Genomic DNA, 18,312 nt, shown 5'->3' with positions numbered 1-18,312 from the left:
AGGCAAGAAAATCTTATGTGGAAGTCACTTAAAATACTGCTCATAAAGTTAGGACTGTGTCTGTTATTGAAAGAACAACCACCTAAGGCCTTTCTCCATATGCATAGAGATCTAGGACTGGCCACTTAGCAATGACCCCAACTCTTTCTTCCCTCCAACGTCCTTTTCACACTTCTTGTCATGTTTTATGGCATCTCCTTTGCTATTTTCTTTCTCAATTCCACCCTTATTCTTTCACCTTATTTTATCTATGTAAAAATATTGCATAAATTGGCAGGTTTGAGTAAGTTTACATTGTACACCTTCACTTTCAGCTTCACAGCATGTCATCCTTCTAATTGTTACCTTCAAAAAATAAGCAGTCAATAACTGTTTTATATAAAGGTCCCAAAACTGACACAAAGTAATTATTAAACCACACAACTGATTTTATTTTTTAGTTTTTATTTTTTTATTTTAAGAGCTTGCTTTACATTCAACATAACACATACATTTAGTTTCATTCCCCATTCACCATGTCCAACCCTAACCCAGCCTCCTCCCCTCCCTACCCTGCAACCCTCCTCCTCTGCCCCTCATATTTATGCACTCCTGTTTGTCCTCCATTTCCTCAATTTGAATGTTGGTCCTCTGGTGTCCCATGGTCTATTGCTCTAAGGGATGTATTACCATAGAGTATGTGGGTGCGGCATCCTGAGTTGAGTGGTCTGTGTGTATATCTTGTTAATTATTGGGCTGAGAGCCCACCCTGGGTGAGTTTTATTCCAGGCACAGAATGTATTCCAGGGCCATAGTATTGGGAATCTCACCAGGTTTCATCTGTATGGTCAACTGATTTTTGACAAAGGTGCCAAGTCCGTTTGATGGAGAAAAAGAGTCTCAATAAATGGTGTTGGGAAAATTGGATTTCCACATGCAGAAAAATGGAATAGGATCCATGCCTCACACCATACACAAAAACAAATTCAAAATGGATTAAGGACCTAAGTGTGCAAATGAAAACCATAAAATTCTTAGAAAAATAAGCAGAAGCAACACTATCAGGCCTAGCTTTCAAAAATGGATTATCTAATATAACAACAAAAACACAGACAGCAACAGACAAAATAAATAAACAGGACCTCATAAAAATTAAAAACTTTTCTTCATTGTAAGGCTTTGACAAAAAAAAGGAAGAGACAAGGTACCAGCTGGGAGAATACCTTTGGAAACCATATATCAGACAATAATCTAATAAATAAGATATATATAAAACATTAACAACAAAAAGACAACCCAGTCATAAAATGGGCAAAGGACTTGAATAGACATTTCTCCAAAAAGGACATTCAAATGACCATCAGACAAATGAAAAGATGACCAGCGCATCATTAGCATCAGAGAAATGCAAATCAAAATGCAAATATATCATATCAATATCACTCCCACTAGATGGCTAAGGATTTTTTTTAAATATGAAACAAATAATGATAACAAATGTTGGTGAGAACATGAGGAAATTGAAACCCTTACCATTGCTGACAGGAATGTAAAATGGTACAACTGTTGTGGAAACTAATGTAGTAGTCCCTCAAAAAAATAAAAATAGAACTACCATATGACCCAGCAATTGCGCTGCTAGGTGAACTTGAAAAGCAGAGACTCAGGCAAAGACTTATACACCAGTGTTCATTGCAACACTTATTCATAATAGCCAAAAGGTGGAAACAGCCTAAATGCCTGTCAGCAAATGAATGGATCAACAAAAATGTGATACATACACACAGTAGAATACTACTTAGTCAGTGGGAAGAGTCTAGATATATGCTACAATATGGATGGAGCTTGAGGATACTGTGCTGAGCAAAATAAGCTAATCCCAAAAGGACAAATTTTGTATGACCTCACTTACATTAAAAGACAAGAAAAAGCAAATGTATAGAGACCAAAGTTTGTTAGTGGTTACCAGGGGTGTGAGGAAGGGGGGTGGGGAGGAGTTAACGGTGCTAGAAAAATCCCATTGATTCAGGGTAGGGTTGCACAGCTGATTATTATAGTTGTTGTCAATAAGTTGTACACTTGTAAAAAGTTGAATTGGCAAAAGTTGTGTGATTGATAGATTTACAACAGTGACTGGGCAGGAAGAGAGTAACTGCTGAGGCTGCTGATATATAACCAATCACTTCATGGGATATGGTTCCTTGGTCTGGAGGTTTAGGGTCATGATTTTATGGGACATCCCAGTTAATTGGCCTATTAATGTGGTTACTGCTTCTGTTCTACCTCCTAGTTCATTGTGTAGTGGGGGGGGGGTATTGTGATTTGGGTGAAAGTCTGCAAAGCAAATTGGTTTTCCATTCAACAATTCATGCACATTTGGTTTTGTGACATTCATTGCAATCCCCACAATGTAACAGCACTCCTCCACTTCCTCCCTGTGTTTACCATTTCCCTTTGTCCTCTTTCCAATCCCTTCCTGCCTTCTGAGCTTTATCCCTGGGCAAATGCTGCCCTTTTGATCTCATATGGTTGCTTGTTCTAATGAGTACATACCTTCCTGGTATTATTCACCTTATAAGCTTGTCTATCATTTGGACTAAAAGTTGAGCCATGGGGGTGAGTTCAGTTCCTGGCTTGAAGGGGGTCTAAGAGCCATAGTGTCAGGGGTTCCACCAGTCTCTAACAGACCAGTAAGCCTCTCCTTTTTTATGATTTTGAGTTCAGTTCCACAATTTTCTACCACTCTAAGTGGTATCTCCTATTGTGATCCCTTTAAGAGTGGTCAGCAGAGGTAGCTGGAGTGTCTGGGGTCTTAAAAGCTTGCAAGCATCCATCCTAGGTATAACAATTGGTCTCTATTTGCCTGGAGCAACAGAGGAAGAAAGAAGTCAGGAATATGAGCAGGATATGAAATGTATGGCTAATTGCCTCTAAGAACAACTACTTCCTTTGCCATAAGACCAGAACTAGGAGGTGCCCGGCTATCACTTACTGAACATTTTGATCAAAGATTCCATAGAAGAATCCAGTTCAGAATGGGGGACATGCAGAACAGAATTTCAAATTCTCGTGGACTATAGACTTTCTGGAGCTATGAAGGTAGATGTTGTTGTTATTGTTGTTAGGTGCCATCAAGTCAGCTCCGACTCATAGCAACCCCTTGTGCAACAGAATGAAACACTGCCTGGTCCTGTGCCAGCCTCACAGCTATACCTGAGCCCATCTTTGCAGCCATTGGGTCAATCCATCTCGTTGAGGGCCTTCCCCTTTTTCATTGACCCTCCACTTCACCAAGCATGATATCCTTCTCTAGTGAATGGTCCTTTCTGACAATATGACCAAAGTCGATCAAATGAAGTCTGGCCATTCTCACTTTCAAGCAGCATTCTGGCTGCACTTCCTCCAGGACAGATTTGTCTGTTCTTCTGTCCATGGTACTTCAGAGTTCTTCATCAACAACACAACTGAAAAGCATCAACTCTTTGGTCTTCCTTATTCATTGTCCAGCTCTCACGTGCATATGAAGCAGTTGAAAATACTATGGCTTGGGTTAGGCATGCCTTAGTCTTCAGAGAGAGATCTTTGCTCTTCAGCACTGTAAAGAGGTGTCTTTGGGCAGATTTTCCCGATGCAGTACGTCGTCTGATGTCTTTACTGCTGCTTCCATTGGGGTTGATTGTAGAACCAAGTAATATGACATCTTTGACAACTTCAGTCTTCTGCATTTATCTTAATGCTGTTTATTGGTCCAGTTGTGAGGATTTTCGTTTTCTTTATGTTAAGATGTAATCCATATTGCAGCCTTTAATCTGCAGTCTTTAATCTTCATCAGTAAGTGCTTCAAGTCATCCTCATTTTCAGCAAGCAAAGTTGTATCATCTGCATATCACAGGTTGTTAATGAGTCTTCCTCCAGTCCTGATACCATGCTATTCTTCATATAGTCCAGCTTCTCAGATTATTTGCTCAGCATACAGATTGAATAAGCGCGGTGAAAGGATCCAACCTTGATGCACTCCCACCTGATTTTAAGCCATGCAGTATCCCCTTGTTCTGTTCAACGACAGCCTCCTGGTCTATGTACGGGTCCCTCATTAGCACAATTAAGTGTTCTAGAATTCCCATTCTTCTCAGTATTATTCATAATTTGTTATGATCCACACACGTGAATGCTTCTGCATAGTCAATAAAATACAAGTAAACATCTTTCTGGTATTCTTTGCTTTCAGCCAAGATCCCTCTAACATCAGCAATGATACCCCTCGTTCCACATCCTCTGCTGAATCCAGCTTGCATTTCTGGAAGTTCTCTATCAATATACTGCTGCAACCATTTTTTGAATTATCTTCAGCAAGATTTTGCATGCATGTGATATTAATGATATTGTTCAATAATTTCCACTTTCTTTGGGATCACCTCTCTTTGGAATGGGTACAGATAATGGATCTCTTCCAGTCAGTTGGCCAGGTAGCTGTTTTCCAAATTTCTTGACATAGACGGGTGAGTGCCTCCAGCACGGCATCTGTTTCCTGAAACTTCTTAGCGAGTATTCTGTCAATTCCTGGAGGCTTGTTCTTCGCCATTCCTTCAGTGCAGCTTCAACCTCTTCCTTCAATACCATTGGTTCTTGATCATATGCCACCTCCTGAAATGCATAAACATCGACCAATTCTTTTTGGTACAATAACTCTGTATTCTTTCCATCTTCTTTTGATGTTTCCTGTATCATTCAATATTTTGCTCATAGAATCTTTCAGTATTGCAACTCGAAGCTTGAATGTTTTCTTCGGTTCTTTCATCTTGAGAAATGCCGAGCATGTTCTTCCCTTTTGGTTTTCTAACTCCAGGTCTTTGCACATTTCATTATAATTGACTTTGTCTTCTCGAGCTGCTCTTTGAAATCTTCCGTTCAGCTCTTTGATCTTATTATTTCTTCCTGTTTGCTTTAGCTACTCTCTGTTCAAGTTTCAGAGTCTCTTCTGACATCCACTTTGGTCTTTTCTTCCTTTCCTGTCTTTTTAATGACCTTTTGCTTTCTTCATGGATGATGTTCTTGATGTCATACCACAGTTCCTCCGGTTTTCAGTCATTAGTGTTCAGTGCCTGTAACCTATTCTTTAGATGGTCTCTAAATTCAGGAGGGATATAATCAAGGTCATATTTGGCTCTCGTGGACTTCTTTTAATTGTCTTCAGCTTCAACTTGAACTTGCATATGAGCAATTCATGGTCTGTTCCACAGTTAGCTCTTGGCCTTGTTTTGGCTGAACGTCCTGAGACTCTCCATCATCTCCTTCCACAGATGTAGTCGATGTGATTCCTGTGTACTCCATCTGGCAAAGTCCATGTGTATAGCCACCATTTGTGTTGTTGGAAAAAGACATTTGCAATGAATAAGTTGTTGGTCTTGCAAAATTCTATTATGCAATCTCCAACGTTATTTCTATCACCACCACAATATTTTTGCCCTGAGATCATCTTTAAACCTTACGCTAAAAATACCCCCAGAAGTCATCTTAAAGTCAAACTGTAGTTTCACTTAACTTGTAAATAAGTTCTTAAAAGAGAGCTATCTATATAGGATCAAATCGACAACAGCAATTTGAAAGACTAGACAGGAACTTTAGAGAGCGGTGAGTTTATGTTAATGGGAGAGGAACAACTCCGAAGAGGAAGATAAGAATGGTTACAGAACTCAAAGAATATAGTCCATATCACTAAATTGTACATGTCAGCATTATTGAATTAGTGTATGTTTTGCTGTATTTATTCTCAACAAAAACAAAATAAGTAAAATTTAAGGGGAAATAGTAACTACTGAAGACATGCAGGTTTTTCATTATCCCAGAATAGGTACTCTATAGTGTGCTGACTTTTAATATACAAGTACCATATTGTTTTTGTCATTTCCCTAATACTTATGTTGCAGGTATGCCCACTTTTGGGGAATTATTAGTATAAAATGCTTGTATATTCTTGTTAGTATTTTGATAATTTTAAATGCTAAGGAGTTTTAGAAAATATTCATGAAAGTATCTCCCAAGTAAGCTACTGACAGTTTTTTGAAATATACTTAACTGGCCTTTGTCTTACAAAGAAAATTCAAAGTTAAAACCCATCTCTATCATTTCTGTGGCCCATTGTGACCGAATGGGTTATTGGGTCTTCATTCTTTGTTACTATCATTAAGTAATAGTTATCACTCAAATAGATCTGAATTTTCTTGAAAATAGTGACATATTTAAAAGCAAGAAAAATAAAATAGCAGGGACAACTGAAAATAGAAGAAAAGATTTAAATTTAAATAGTATTTTTTCCTTACATATGAAAAAAAAATGCTACTCTCTGTTGAGTGGTCAAGCTGAGTATTCTGAGGAAAACAGTTAAATTATGTTTTGGCTTCTTAACAATGAAAAAAAAAGGTGAATATTTTCTTTAGACATTATTTAAATACATATCTCTGTTCATGTTACAGTTTTTTTTTTTAGTAAACAAAGGTAATACTGAAGGGAACAATAGTGAGTGTAGTGTTGAGGATATGCTCAGAACTACTAGATAGCATGTTTTAAACACATAATTATTTTAACATTGTGTTAAGACTGTGTTAGTTGTCCTCACACAGAAGATAAACAAGTACAGGATCCTGGGCAAGATCCAGGTTCTTGTACTTGTTTATCTTCTGTGTGAGGAAAACTAACTGTCCAATGCCAGAATACAATGAACTTTCAAATATCAAAGAGGAAAATTAAGTATTTCAAGTCCAGCTGGTATGCAGATGTGTGAGCTTTGTAGTCCATTTTCTGGTTCCAGTAGGGCATTGTGACAATTTTTCCAATATGTGAACACTAGATAAGTTTTGGAAGTAAAAAATCACTTACTTTAAATAATGAAATAATTTTCTGAGTTGAAAAAGTTTACACTATTTTTCTTAAAAATTAGGTCTAAAACCCAGCTTTACAACTTTAAAAATACTTTTTTTTTAATGTAAAACATATTTAATTAGGGAATTTCTCTGTCAGGAGAATTAATGTGCTTTGAAAAAAGGTATTCATTTAGATCTATGATTAACCTTTAACAAGATCTTCCTGTTAAATTCTACATTTGCTTTCATCTCAGTAGGAAAAATACAAAATACTATTGTAGCATATAGGGTTTCTCTCTGCCCTGTGGGTGTCAAATGATCTCTTACAGCTCAAGGCACATCTGCAACATATTTCAGTGCCAGCTTTGGGCATTATTAGTATAAAATGCTAAGTCACTTTTTTTTTTTTTTTTAAATATTCTGAACAGTTTAAACTCGAAGAGGAAACTCCAATAAATGGTAATCTTATGAGACCATCTGCTTCGAGGGAGTGGTAGGAAGATGAGTGGCTGTATTGCATATTTTTCATTTAGAGAAAAGTGGTATGATTGTCCTCCTTGAAAGAAGTCTGAAGTCTGGTTGTGGAACCTTTGCTGTGCTAAAGAAGGGTGTGCTTTCATGCCATCTTTCAGGATACTGTCAAATGATTTTCAATCTGTAATATCAGTCATTATAGAGATGACACAGTCATCAAGTTTGGAGACTCTCTTCAAACTGCAAGTCTGTGAGTTTTTGAAGTTCAAAAATGATTATTGATTGGTTTAAAATAATAAATCTATCCTAAGTGTATAATGAACTAGAAGTCCCAGCAAGTGATGTACAAGTGTGTAAATATTTCCTAAGTTGAGTTAAAATGAGAAACTGTGATTCCACCACTGATTTTTTTTACTTGTGCTTTTTCCTCTGTGTCTCTTAAACACAACTTTGAAGGTCAAACATTCGGGACAATGTAGAAATGATTAAGCTTCATAAGCAATTAGTGGAGAAAAGCAATGCTCTTTCAGTAATGGAAGGAAAATTTATTCAGCTTCAAGAGGTACTGTGATCGTTTATTTTATTATGATGATGCATAGATACGAGAATTCAAAAGTAGCATTTAAGTTGTTTTCAAAAAGTAGAATTGTCATAACACTAAAACAATTTTTATGATGGTTCTTTTTATCATTGAATCTATGTAATTTGACTTCATATATTGTTTGCTATTTATTATTTAAAAACTAACACAATAACTACCTGCTTGGACTTTTATGACTATTTGTGTCCTCTTAAAAGAATGAACACATTTGTCATAAATCATCTCATGACCAAAAAAATTGTTTTTAACTTCTTTTATCTGAATTCATTATCTGTACATAGTATGGAAGATTTAGTGGCTCTATTTGCATATCTCTTTAATTCTCAGTATTTGTAAAGCATCTAAGGTAGACCAAAATTATGACCAGGTCAATAATCATGTTCTGATAACTTTTTCTTTTTTGCGGGTGGGGGGAGCAGTTCTAGGTATTTTTGTTGTTGTAGTTTTGTTTTCTCACTACAATTATCAGAAAATATTTGAGTATCCATAATGTCAATTATTAATGTATTTATTTTAAACATTAACAATTCACGTTGAAAATACTTGCAACTCTTCTTCCCCATAGTTATTTTAGCAAGGACTATGGCCCCACAAGAATGTGCCATCAGAGGGCTCCTATTTATTGGCACTGCATAATTAACATGAGTTCTGGAATTAATGAACTCCAAAACATTCCAGATGAGCAGAGTTCATATTAAGCAGCACTTCTTTGAAGTACTGAGATGAGGAGAGCAGTAAATCGATGCAAAGCGTAGGGTCATCTTGAAAACTAAATTCACTACTGAATTAGTTAAATATTTTTAAAGTGTACTCTGGGTAGAATTTTTCATCCTGCAGGAACTTCCTTAAATGCCACGTAATAACTACCTTCCATATTAATGTGAACATTTGTAGAAGAGAGAGACTGATTAGCAAGAAGAAATGATAGCACTATCTGCAGATAGATAGAAGAGGGAAATTAAAAAACACATGTCTTTGAAAGTCATTTCAAAAATGAGGAATTAAGAGAGCCCACAAATGATCTTACGTTCTTTTACCACTTTAACCATTTTAATTTCCATTTAACAGTGATCCCAGGTATTTGTTTAAATACCATCATTAACAATTCACCTGCTAACCAAAAGGTGAGCCCTTCAAACCCACCAGCTGCTTCATGGGAGAAAGATGAGGCAGTCTGCTTCTGTCAAGATTTACAGCCCTGGAAACCTTACGGAGCAGTTCTATTCTGTCCTAAAGGGTCACTTTGAGTCAGAATCAACTTAGTGGCAGTGGGTTTGAATTTAAAAAAAAAAAAAAAAAAAATGTATTCTATAGCTCAGGTACTTCTTTTCAGGGTTAACATAAGGTGGAGATTTGAGAGGGTCAGGCCAACAGTCTCAATGAGGTCGGAAGCTCGAGAAAGATGGTTAAAGATAGCATCTATAGCAATACCAAGATTAAAGAAAATTGGCCTAAAGTAGCTGAACAACCATGTTTCTTTTAAGTGAGTGGACAAGAACTTCAGTAGAACTTAAGTTACTTTATTTAGCTGGTGAGGCCTTACATGTTATGGTCATAACAGCCATTATGAAAATAATTTAATGTAATCAACTTTTAAAATATTACAAAAGAAGCATATAGTATTTAAGTACATAAAACTGAATTCAAGACATGCTCATTAATAGGCCATTTTGAAAATTCAGAGTTTAACTTACAATTATACTGAATTGAAAAATTTAACTTAATTGCATTAAAATTAAAAGCTAACCATCCAAGGCTATTTATATGATGTGGTGGCAAATCCTTTCACTTTGAATATCTGCAGTCAGCGTTTCTTTTTGACTCATGCTGCAGCAGTTTTAGACAGCGTGTCTAACCACTGTAACCACAGCAAAAAGAAAACAAAAATTAATCACTAAAACTAATTTATTTACTGGTCACTACCAACAAATCAGAACTAGGAGAAAAGAAAACCAAAAACATTTTGCATTATGCGGGCTCGTAACCCTTATATCTTCTTCCTTGTGTTACATGTAGGTCAAGAGTGTCTCTTACAGACATGTAGCCCACATGCATTATTGGTGATATAAAAAATAAACTGTATAATGTGAACTTCAGTAGTAAATATACATATAGAATTGTAATCATTTTTTCAAAGCATAATCCAAAAGTAATTGTTTTAAGATTTTCTTTTTGTTTTGTAGAAGCAAAGAACCCTGAGGATCAGCCACGATGCCTTGATGGCAAATGGAGATGAGCTAAATACGCAGCTTAAAGAGCAGCGTTTAAAATGCTGCAATCTTGAGAAACAGTTACACTCCATGACGTGTTCTGAAAAAAGAATAGAAGAGGTAAGTTCCCAAAGGCTTTAGCCATCTGTCATGTTAAAACTGCTGTATGGCTGATCTGAAAAAAGAAAAGAGAGACATTTCAAATACATGTATTTTAAAATTCTAAGCTACATATATGACATGTTGAGCACAACAAAATTTAGTCATTAATATGTGAATGGCAAATCAGTGCTTACCATTGCTTGCTAATGTCTTGAGATCCATACTCTTTGCCTGAGAGATTAAGGGCCCTTGAGTAAAAAGAAGACATGACATTTTGAAACTGATGCAGATTACCTGTGGAACTTAATTTTCTCAGCCTATTAGTCGTTTGAGATACTAGAACAAAAGTACAGGCAAATATCTGTTACTGAGCAGAAGGGTGTCGTGTTTTGCAACATCAGCAATTTTGTGAAAATAATCTAGTTTTGTTTTGTTTTTTCCTAAGAAGTTGTTTGAAACTTTCTTCATATTATTGTTGTTGCTCATGTTGCCTGTTAGAACCATCTTTCTCTGTAGTCACTACAAATGTATTTCCATTTTAGGAAAATTGAACTAAAATGAGAGAGCCTGCATTCTGTTTTAATCTTGGGAGGATCTTTTATCTTCCTGTTGTGGCTCTTACTCTGATCAGAAGAGAATTTTGAGAATGGAGATTAATTTTAAGAATATTCTGATCCATGGGAAAATGTTGTAACTACAAAATGTAGTTATCAATAAAACTTAAATTCTAGAGTACAGAAATCAACATTTTAGTCAATAGATGCAATTATTATTCCAATTTTGTTCCTAAAAATATTTCTCAGTGGTCTAAAATAAGGTATATCATTTATTTCTTTTTTTATTTATTCATAAGTTTTGCTATTGGCTATTTGTAAATTCCAAGTTAACATGAAAAATTGTCTTCAGAGTAAATAGTGATTGACACAGTTTATTTGTACCATGAGGCCCCGCGTAGTTAATCCTTTTATTTCTTTGTAGACCAATTAGAAATGAATATAAAGTGAATATATTGAGGGAATTCATCGGGGTGGGAGGGGTAAAAACATTGTTTCCGTGGATTTAAGAGCAGTCTTTTTATACACACATTATTGAGTTCTGACACATTTTGCTGTAACGCAGTATATCAGTTTCTACTAAATTAAAACAAGAATATTAATTTCATGTTTATTTAACAACTTGGAAAAATCATTGCTGCATTTAATACAGACAATGTAAGTGATCTTCTTAGCAGCTACAATTTAGAAATCAAGACTGAAACACATTAGCCTCCTCTCGTCCTTTTTTTTACCGACGTGTGGTTTTGTATAATAATCACCTAAAATAATTTTTTCTTCATTTTAGCTACAGGATAGAATTAATGATTTAGAGAAGGAACGGGAACTTTTAAAGGAAAATTATGATAAACTCTATAACAGGTAAAACATGGTTCTGTGTATTCTTTCATTCTCTCATTTGAGCTCTTTTATAGCATTTGATGTCAGACTCTTATAGCATTTGATATCAGACTGTTCTGTTTAATATTAATTAAACAGAAATATCTTAGCAATAACTGACAATAAGTGGAAATGTTTATGTATCTATATCTATCCATCTATATGTTATCACAGAAAAATAAACACTTTTTAGGCATTTGTAATAAATTTTAACCATATCACTTTGTTGCCAATAACAACCACTTTCATTTCTTGTCCATAAACTATAGGCTAGCAGGCACTGTACTAGATACTCTATGAACATTGTTACAGATTGCTCACAACAGCCTTCAAATGTAAATATTGTAAATGCCCATTTTACAGATAAAGAAGATAAAATGCCAGTAAGTAACTTGCCTAAGGTTGTAGAGCTATGACATAGGAAAGCCTGTCAGTCTCCCTCAGCCGTCTTTCTTCCGCTGGGCTACCCTGTCTGTTAGCAGAGAGTAATTTTATTGGGGGAAAGCAAAGGTGTTTGCTTACAAAATTGTCTCTGTTCATTCTAAAGAGAAACACACCATCTTTATATCAAGATAAATTTTAAAGAAATTCTTCTATTTTTTCTCTTAATCTGCTTCCTAATTATGGCATTTTGGGAATTATTCCCTTCTGGTAACAGTAGAAATGAAATTTTACTCCAAAACAAAGTATGATGAAGTGATCCAGTTATCTGTATATATTTTTAAGTCTTTGCAGTGTATGATTAATGCATGTTTACATGAAAGCAGATTTTGTTGTTGTTATGTGCCATTGAAAGCAGATTTTAGGTATATTAAAATATGTTACGGCTGATGTTCAACAGCCGCTTCTATTGATCAGGCAATAGAACGTAAGAAAGTAGCCATCTGAGCTAAAGATGTATCTTTAACCTTACAATTGTTTTTCTCACTTTCTAATACAAACAGATCATACCCAAAGAGTATGGGATGATTTTGGTTTACTTTGAAAAGTCACCTAAATTAATTTAAACCTTATTCTAGTGTGTTATATCATCTGTGGTGTTTACCTGCCAGCATTAACCATCTTTGGACAGTGGCTCATTGTATTACAGGCTAAATTGCAGTTCAGATGCCAGCTAAGAATATTTTGGATCCTCCAGCAAAGGTAGCCTTACTAAAATATTGATGTGGGATTGGTCTTTACAGGTCCTTTGGCCTCCAGTATTTTATACTGGTTTCCCCCCTCTCATCAGTCCTGATTAATTTTACCTAAAGTATTATTGATTTTGAGCATCTCCTGTTTTGTATTTCTGTCTCTGTAGAATAATATACCACCTTATATTGGGATATATTTAAATATTTAATAATTATGTGTTTGAAAAAGTAAAATGTCAGTGTACCGATCACACGGCACCCTATTTTATCCCCATATTTTATACATGAGGGAATTGAGACCCAGAAAAATTAAGTCTTTTGTGCAGAACTGGAACCCAATCCTTTTGACGCCAGAACTTGAATTTATTTTCCCAGTGCTTTACTCCTTCCCTCATTTCATAGCATTGGAAGATCGAGTGTGTGGGAGGGAAGCACTCATGGAATAACGGAACAGTCAGGAATTTTTATTGATTCATGTTTATCTTCAACAGTTTATAACTTCAAATAGTTTGCCACTGTCTGAATGCAAGAAAATGTGCCATTTGACCAGTACTTCTTAATTCTCACTTCCTCCCATTTTAAGAATGTACTGAACATAACTTCTTGGAATGAAAAACATCAAACCTAGCTGGGAATAATGCCTGTGTGGAATCTTGAGAAACAGATATTTTATTCATATTTACCTTATCATCATAAAAACTTTATCTTTCCATATTGCAAAATAACCTCAGAGTGTAAGTCTAACTTTAAAGGGTTTTTATATGTAATGTTTTATGCTTAAATTAATTTTTTTTTTCTGTTGCATTCAAAATGGGCTTCATTATTCTACTGTTTTAATTTATGTGAGGTACATGGAAGTGAATGTGTGTCGTGAGTGTCAGAACATTTGATGTCATTGAAATTCGAGACCTAAGAAGTACAAATGATAACAAATAACCAAAAAAAAAAAACCCACGGCCATCCATTAGATTCCTACTCTTAGTGACAGTATAGGAGAAAGTAGCATTACCCCATAGGGTAGTAAACCCCAAAACTGTAAACTTTTACAGGGGAGCTCTGGTAGCATAGTGCCTAAAAAAGCACTTGACTGCTAACCGGAAGGCTGGCGGTTCAAACCCACTAGCCACTGCTCAGAAGGAAGGTTGGGCAGTCTACTTCCGTAGTGATCCTGCCTCAGAAACCCGAGGAGAGGTCGCTATGAGTCGGGGCCAACTCAATGACACATAACAGCAACAACAACAACAAACCTTTACAGAAGCAGACTGTCTCTTTCTCCCATGGAGCAGCTGGTGGGTTTGAACCACTGACCTTTTGATTACCAGCCTAATGCTTTAACCTGTGTGCCACCAGAGTTCCTTTGTAAGAGAAGTATTAAAAAAAAAAAAAAAAAATCCACTGCCATCAACTTGATTTGACTTATAGCGACCCCTCCTTGGGTTTCCAAGGCAGTATCACTACGGAAGTAGATTGCCCAATCTTCCTTCCCAGGAGTGGCTGGTCGGTTTGAACCGCCAGCCTTCTGGTTAGCAGTCAAACACCTTAGGCACTACGCCACCAGAGCTCCCATAAAAATACCTAATATGGTTTAAATATATCTATATAGTATGTTTCCAGAAACATTGAAGAAACTCTACAAAAATCAGCATCATCCCTAAGATTCTTTATAGCTCTTGTGTTTCATGGCACTGTTATTCATCATTGCCAACAACTAATGTTCGTGAAATACTGTATATACTCCCGGTTAAGTTCATCAGAATGATAGGATGTTTTTAAAAAAAGAGAGTATTTATTGAAAATTGGCTAGTTTTCAGGGGAGAGAATTATGATTTGCAGATTGCATTCTCATCTTCCTTTTCAAATGAAATCTTGAATGTGTTTATTACTTGACATATGACAGAGAATCATCTGGTAAGATAAAACTCTCATGTTAGTATTTGGCATGGCTGTTTTTAATATGCTAAAGCATTTTTGATACAGTGCCAAGAAATAAGTGTAACTATTTATGAAATGTTGAATTTAAGAGTTCAGCATAGATTTTTTGTAATTAAATCTATTTGGTCAAACAGAAACTATATACTATAGTATAGTATAGCTCTGTCCCTTTTTTGAAGTTAGTGTAATTTTAGGACCATGTCATTGTCAAATGCAATGATCCTTCAACTGTAATGTATAAGAGTAACCTGAAAAATATATTGTAAATAGGTTTTATCGCCCTTCCATTCAGTTCTGAGTCAGTCAATTTGAAATTGGGTCCATAAAAATCTATTGAAAGTGATTTTATACTTCTAACTCCTTGAGATACGCCAATCAGATAACTATTAAAAAAAAAAAAAGTAATTTTTGAAGACACTACTAACCCTTTTAAAAACTGGGTGAATCTGGTTTTTTACATGTGATAGTCATCTAATATCCAAAATTTTTAAGGGTGCTGCTAAGTATTCATGGACTCACTGTGCTCTGTCTCTGTAAGGTGAGTACCTGTCCCCTGCAAAGAAAATGGACTCATCAAAGGTCATATGATCGAATAGGAGCCCTTTGTTCTTCCCACAAATCAAACTCTGAGTACGTTTTGGGCATCATTTTTCCTTCAGTAAGTGAAACATCCTGATGTAAATATGTATTTAATTTTCACTAGGCCCTACTAAAATACCTATGAATTTCTTTCTGGATGAGTTAGAATTGATTATTCCCTAACCATTGTGCACAGTGGTTATGTGCTTGGCTCATAACTGAAAGATTGGTGGTTCGTATCCACCCAGCAGCCCAATAGGAGAAAAGAGCTGGAAACTTGCTCCCATAAAGATTACAGCCTAGGAAACCCTATGGGGCAGTTCTGCTCTGTCCTGTAGGGTCACTGACTATGAATCAGAAATGGCTTTGACACCACCTAACAATCCTACTTCCGTAGTGATACTGCCTCGGAAACCCAAGGAGGGGTCGCTATGAGTCGGGGCCGACTCAACGGCACATAACAACAACAACAACAGCAACAACATCTCTCAGATTAGGATGCCCTTGAACATTGGAATAAAAGGAACTTCTGTAAGAAAAAAGATCTTGAGGTGAAGATAAATTCTTCATCCTTTTTTTTCCCCCGTCTTATCATGTTGTTGATCAAGGGTGTATATTTACAGTATGTAGACCCCTGGCTGCAAGTGGACATGCCAGTAACCATTGCAGCAATGGGCATTCTACTGCAGGCTGACATTTATCACTCCTGGGACATAATGTAACAATGAAATGCGCACAAAGACCAACTACAGTCCCCCCTCAGTTGTCACTGTAGGCAATATATAAAAACATTTTCATGAATAAAAGGTTCTCAAAGACTGTTCTCATATGCAGATCTAATCATGTACACAGCCCTTACAAAGAAAATGGAGCCAGATGTGGTTCACCATTTATAGTTACACAGATGGCTCTAAGCACAGAGGAATACAGTAAACTCAAAAGGAATTCCTCATGAAACTGCAGTGGAATGTAATCCTAAATTTAGAGGAAAGATAGCAGTGGACTAAATTCAGATTGACTTATGCTGATTTACACTAGTATTTTGTGGGTTTAGAAAAACCAGGCTGCTAAATTGTTCTTAATTTAAACACATACAGCTTCTGATGTTTCTGCCAGATTAGCTGTTGGTGATCTTTTTGCTGGTACTAATGCTATTGCAACACTACTGTTTCTCATTTTTGGCGTCTGATATAATGTATGGTTGTGCCTATTTCATCATGCTAATTTTTTTCCGAGTGGTATATGTTTTCAATAATACAAGACATACACACACGCATATATACACATATGCATTTATATATACTCATGTATTCATTATATGTATGTTTACTTTGGCCATACACAAAAATTATATTCTTTTTTTATTTAAAATGAAAAGATTATTCATCTCTTTAGGATTTAAAGTTTATATTTTATTTTGATTTCACTTACGTCTAGGTAATTGTACCTTTGATAAAATTAACTTGAAATACTAGTAAATCAGATCCATGTCTTTTTTAAGGTTCCATATGTTAGATGACAACATTGATAGAAGAAACAGCTCTCCTATTTAGAGAAGTTTGTAGACCTTATCTTCAAGGTCACATTATTTTACATTCAATAAATAGATTCAGAATTTAAAATGAATATACAGTTTTGCTATTTTGAAAGCTAAGCCCACCAGAAAAGTGTGAATTTCCTAAATAGTATCTCTTTTTTTGGAATAAAAACCTTCAGACTAGCTTGGAGCAACAGTAAGTAGAATTTTCAGTAATGTATTTCTCTCCCATTTACATCATCATTATAAAACCGTATTTTATAAATTTTTTTGTCTCATTTACTGGGTTTCACATAAGTAGAAGGGTCAAAGCTGCTGATAATTATTCAGTCATATCAAGCTTCGCAGATAATGGTTTTCTGCTGAAATACCGATCAAGATCAGTTTTTCCAAAACCTGGCTATCACCTGGGAGCTTCATAGAATTGTGAAATCCTGGTCCCAGGGATCTGCAGTTCTGAATCTCCCTTAGTGTTCTTAGTGAAGCTGGTCTAGCAATAGTGTGTAGACCAGCGTTTGGGAACCACTAGCCTAAAAGAATGTTCATTTTACGCTGTGTACCATCTAGTTACTTTTTTCCCGGTTCTTTCTTCTAACGTGCTCGGTTATATATTAGTAGGCTTTAACCCTGCTTAAACTGCAGTGCTTTTATTGAGGAACAGTAATTCAATCGTTATCATTCTTATCAGGCACAGAGCATTGGTTTTCATCCCAACCATGTGTTACAAGTAAAATCATTTTTGGTTTTTAGGACAAAATCTACATTATCAGTACTTCAAAAGCAGTATTAGAATTACCATGTTGTGGTCAATATGCTGTCATTTTGTGGCCAAGATTTTATGAATATTCCTATTATCACAGCCTCTTCAGAAGTTTCATAGACTCTTAAAGTAAAGATCAGGTGAAGAGTGACTTCTCTCCGTATTAGGACAACTCGTATGGAGGAGAGAATGGCGGTGTGCATTGTCTGTTGCTGAGGTTTGGAACTGTAGATTCCTCTGGAGTATGTACAGTATCTGAATTCCTTTACTAGTCCCACAAAAGCTGCACACTGCCAACTTTTTTGACTTTAGAGCTCTAAATTAAGGCCAGTTCCTTTGCTCATCCCACAAACTCTTTCATGTTCCCTAACCGCAGCCTGAGAAAGGCGCCTTGGTTTCAACAGCAGCAGACCAGCATATGTTTACTTAATTCCTGAGACATGATGACAGTGGTCTCTGTGCCACTAAAAGCTTTTCTCTTTATTATTTTCGGTTGAAGCTGATTTCCGAGCTTGCCTTGCGTGTCACGTGTGTTTTGCAGTGCCTTCAGTGCTGCGCATGAAGAGCAATGGAAGTTCAAGGAGCAGCAGCTCAAAGTCCAGATTGCTCAGCTTGAGACTGCCTTAAAATCTGACTTAACAGACAAAGCTGAAATCCTTGACAGATTAAAAATGGAAAAAGGTACATATAACTACTGACTTACTCCAGACAT

The 18,312-nt window shown here is 36.0% G+C and overlaps 1 protein-coding gene across 1 annotated transcript in view; it reads left to right on the top strand.

The window, feature by feature from the left end:
- RPGRIP1L (RPGRIP1 like) overlaps positions 1-18,312 on the top strand; it is a 106,349-nt gene that overhangs the window by 21,879 nt on the left and 66,158 nt on the right. Inside the window, exons 6-9 of the mRNA XM_007947092.2 lie at positions 7,770-7,875; positions 10,098-10,244; positions 11,568-11,641; positions 18,142-18,281. Of these exons, the coding sequence (XP_007945283.1) occupies positions 7,770-7,875; positions 10,098-10,244; positions 11,568-11,641; positions 18,142-18,281 (467 nt within the window). The remainder of the gene's footprint in view (positions 1-7,769; positions 7,876-10,097; positions 10,245-11,567; positions 11,642-18,141; positions 18,282-18,312) is intronic.

The sequence above is a fragment of the Orycteropus afer genome, unplaced genomic scaffold, assembly GCF_000298275.1.
Source record: "Orycteropus afer afer isolate SDZICR_OR568_19922 unplaced genomic scaffold, OryAfe1.0 scaffold00009, whole genome shotgun sequence".
NCBI classification, from domain to species: Eukaryota; Metazoa; Chordata; class Mammalia; order Tubulidentata; family Orycteropodidae; genus Orycteropus; species Orycteropus afer.
The sequence above is the reverse complement of the archived record's forward strand: the minus strand, read 5'-3'. Positions and strand labels throughout refer to the sequence as shown.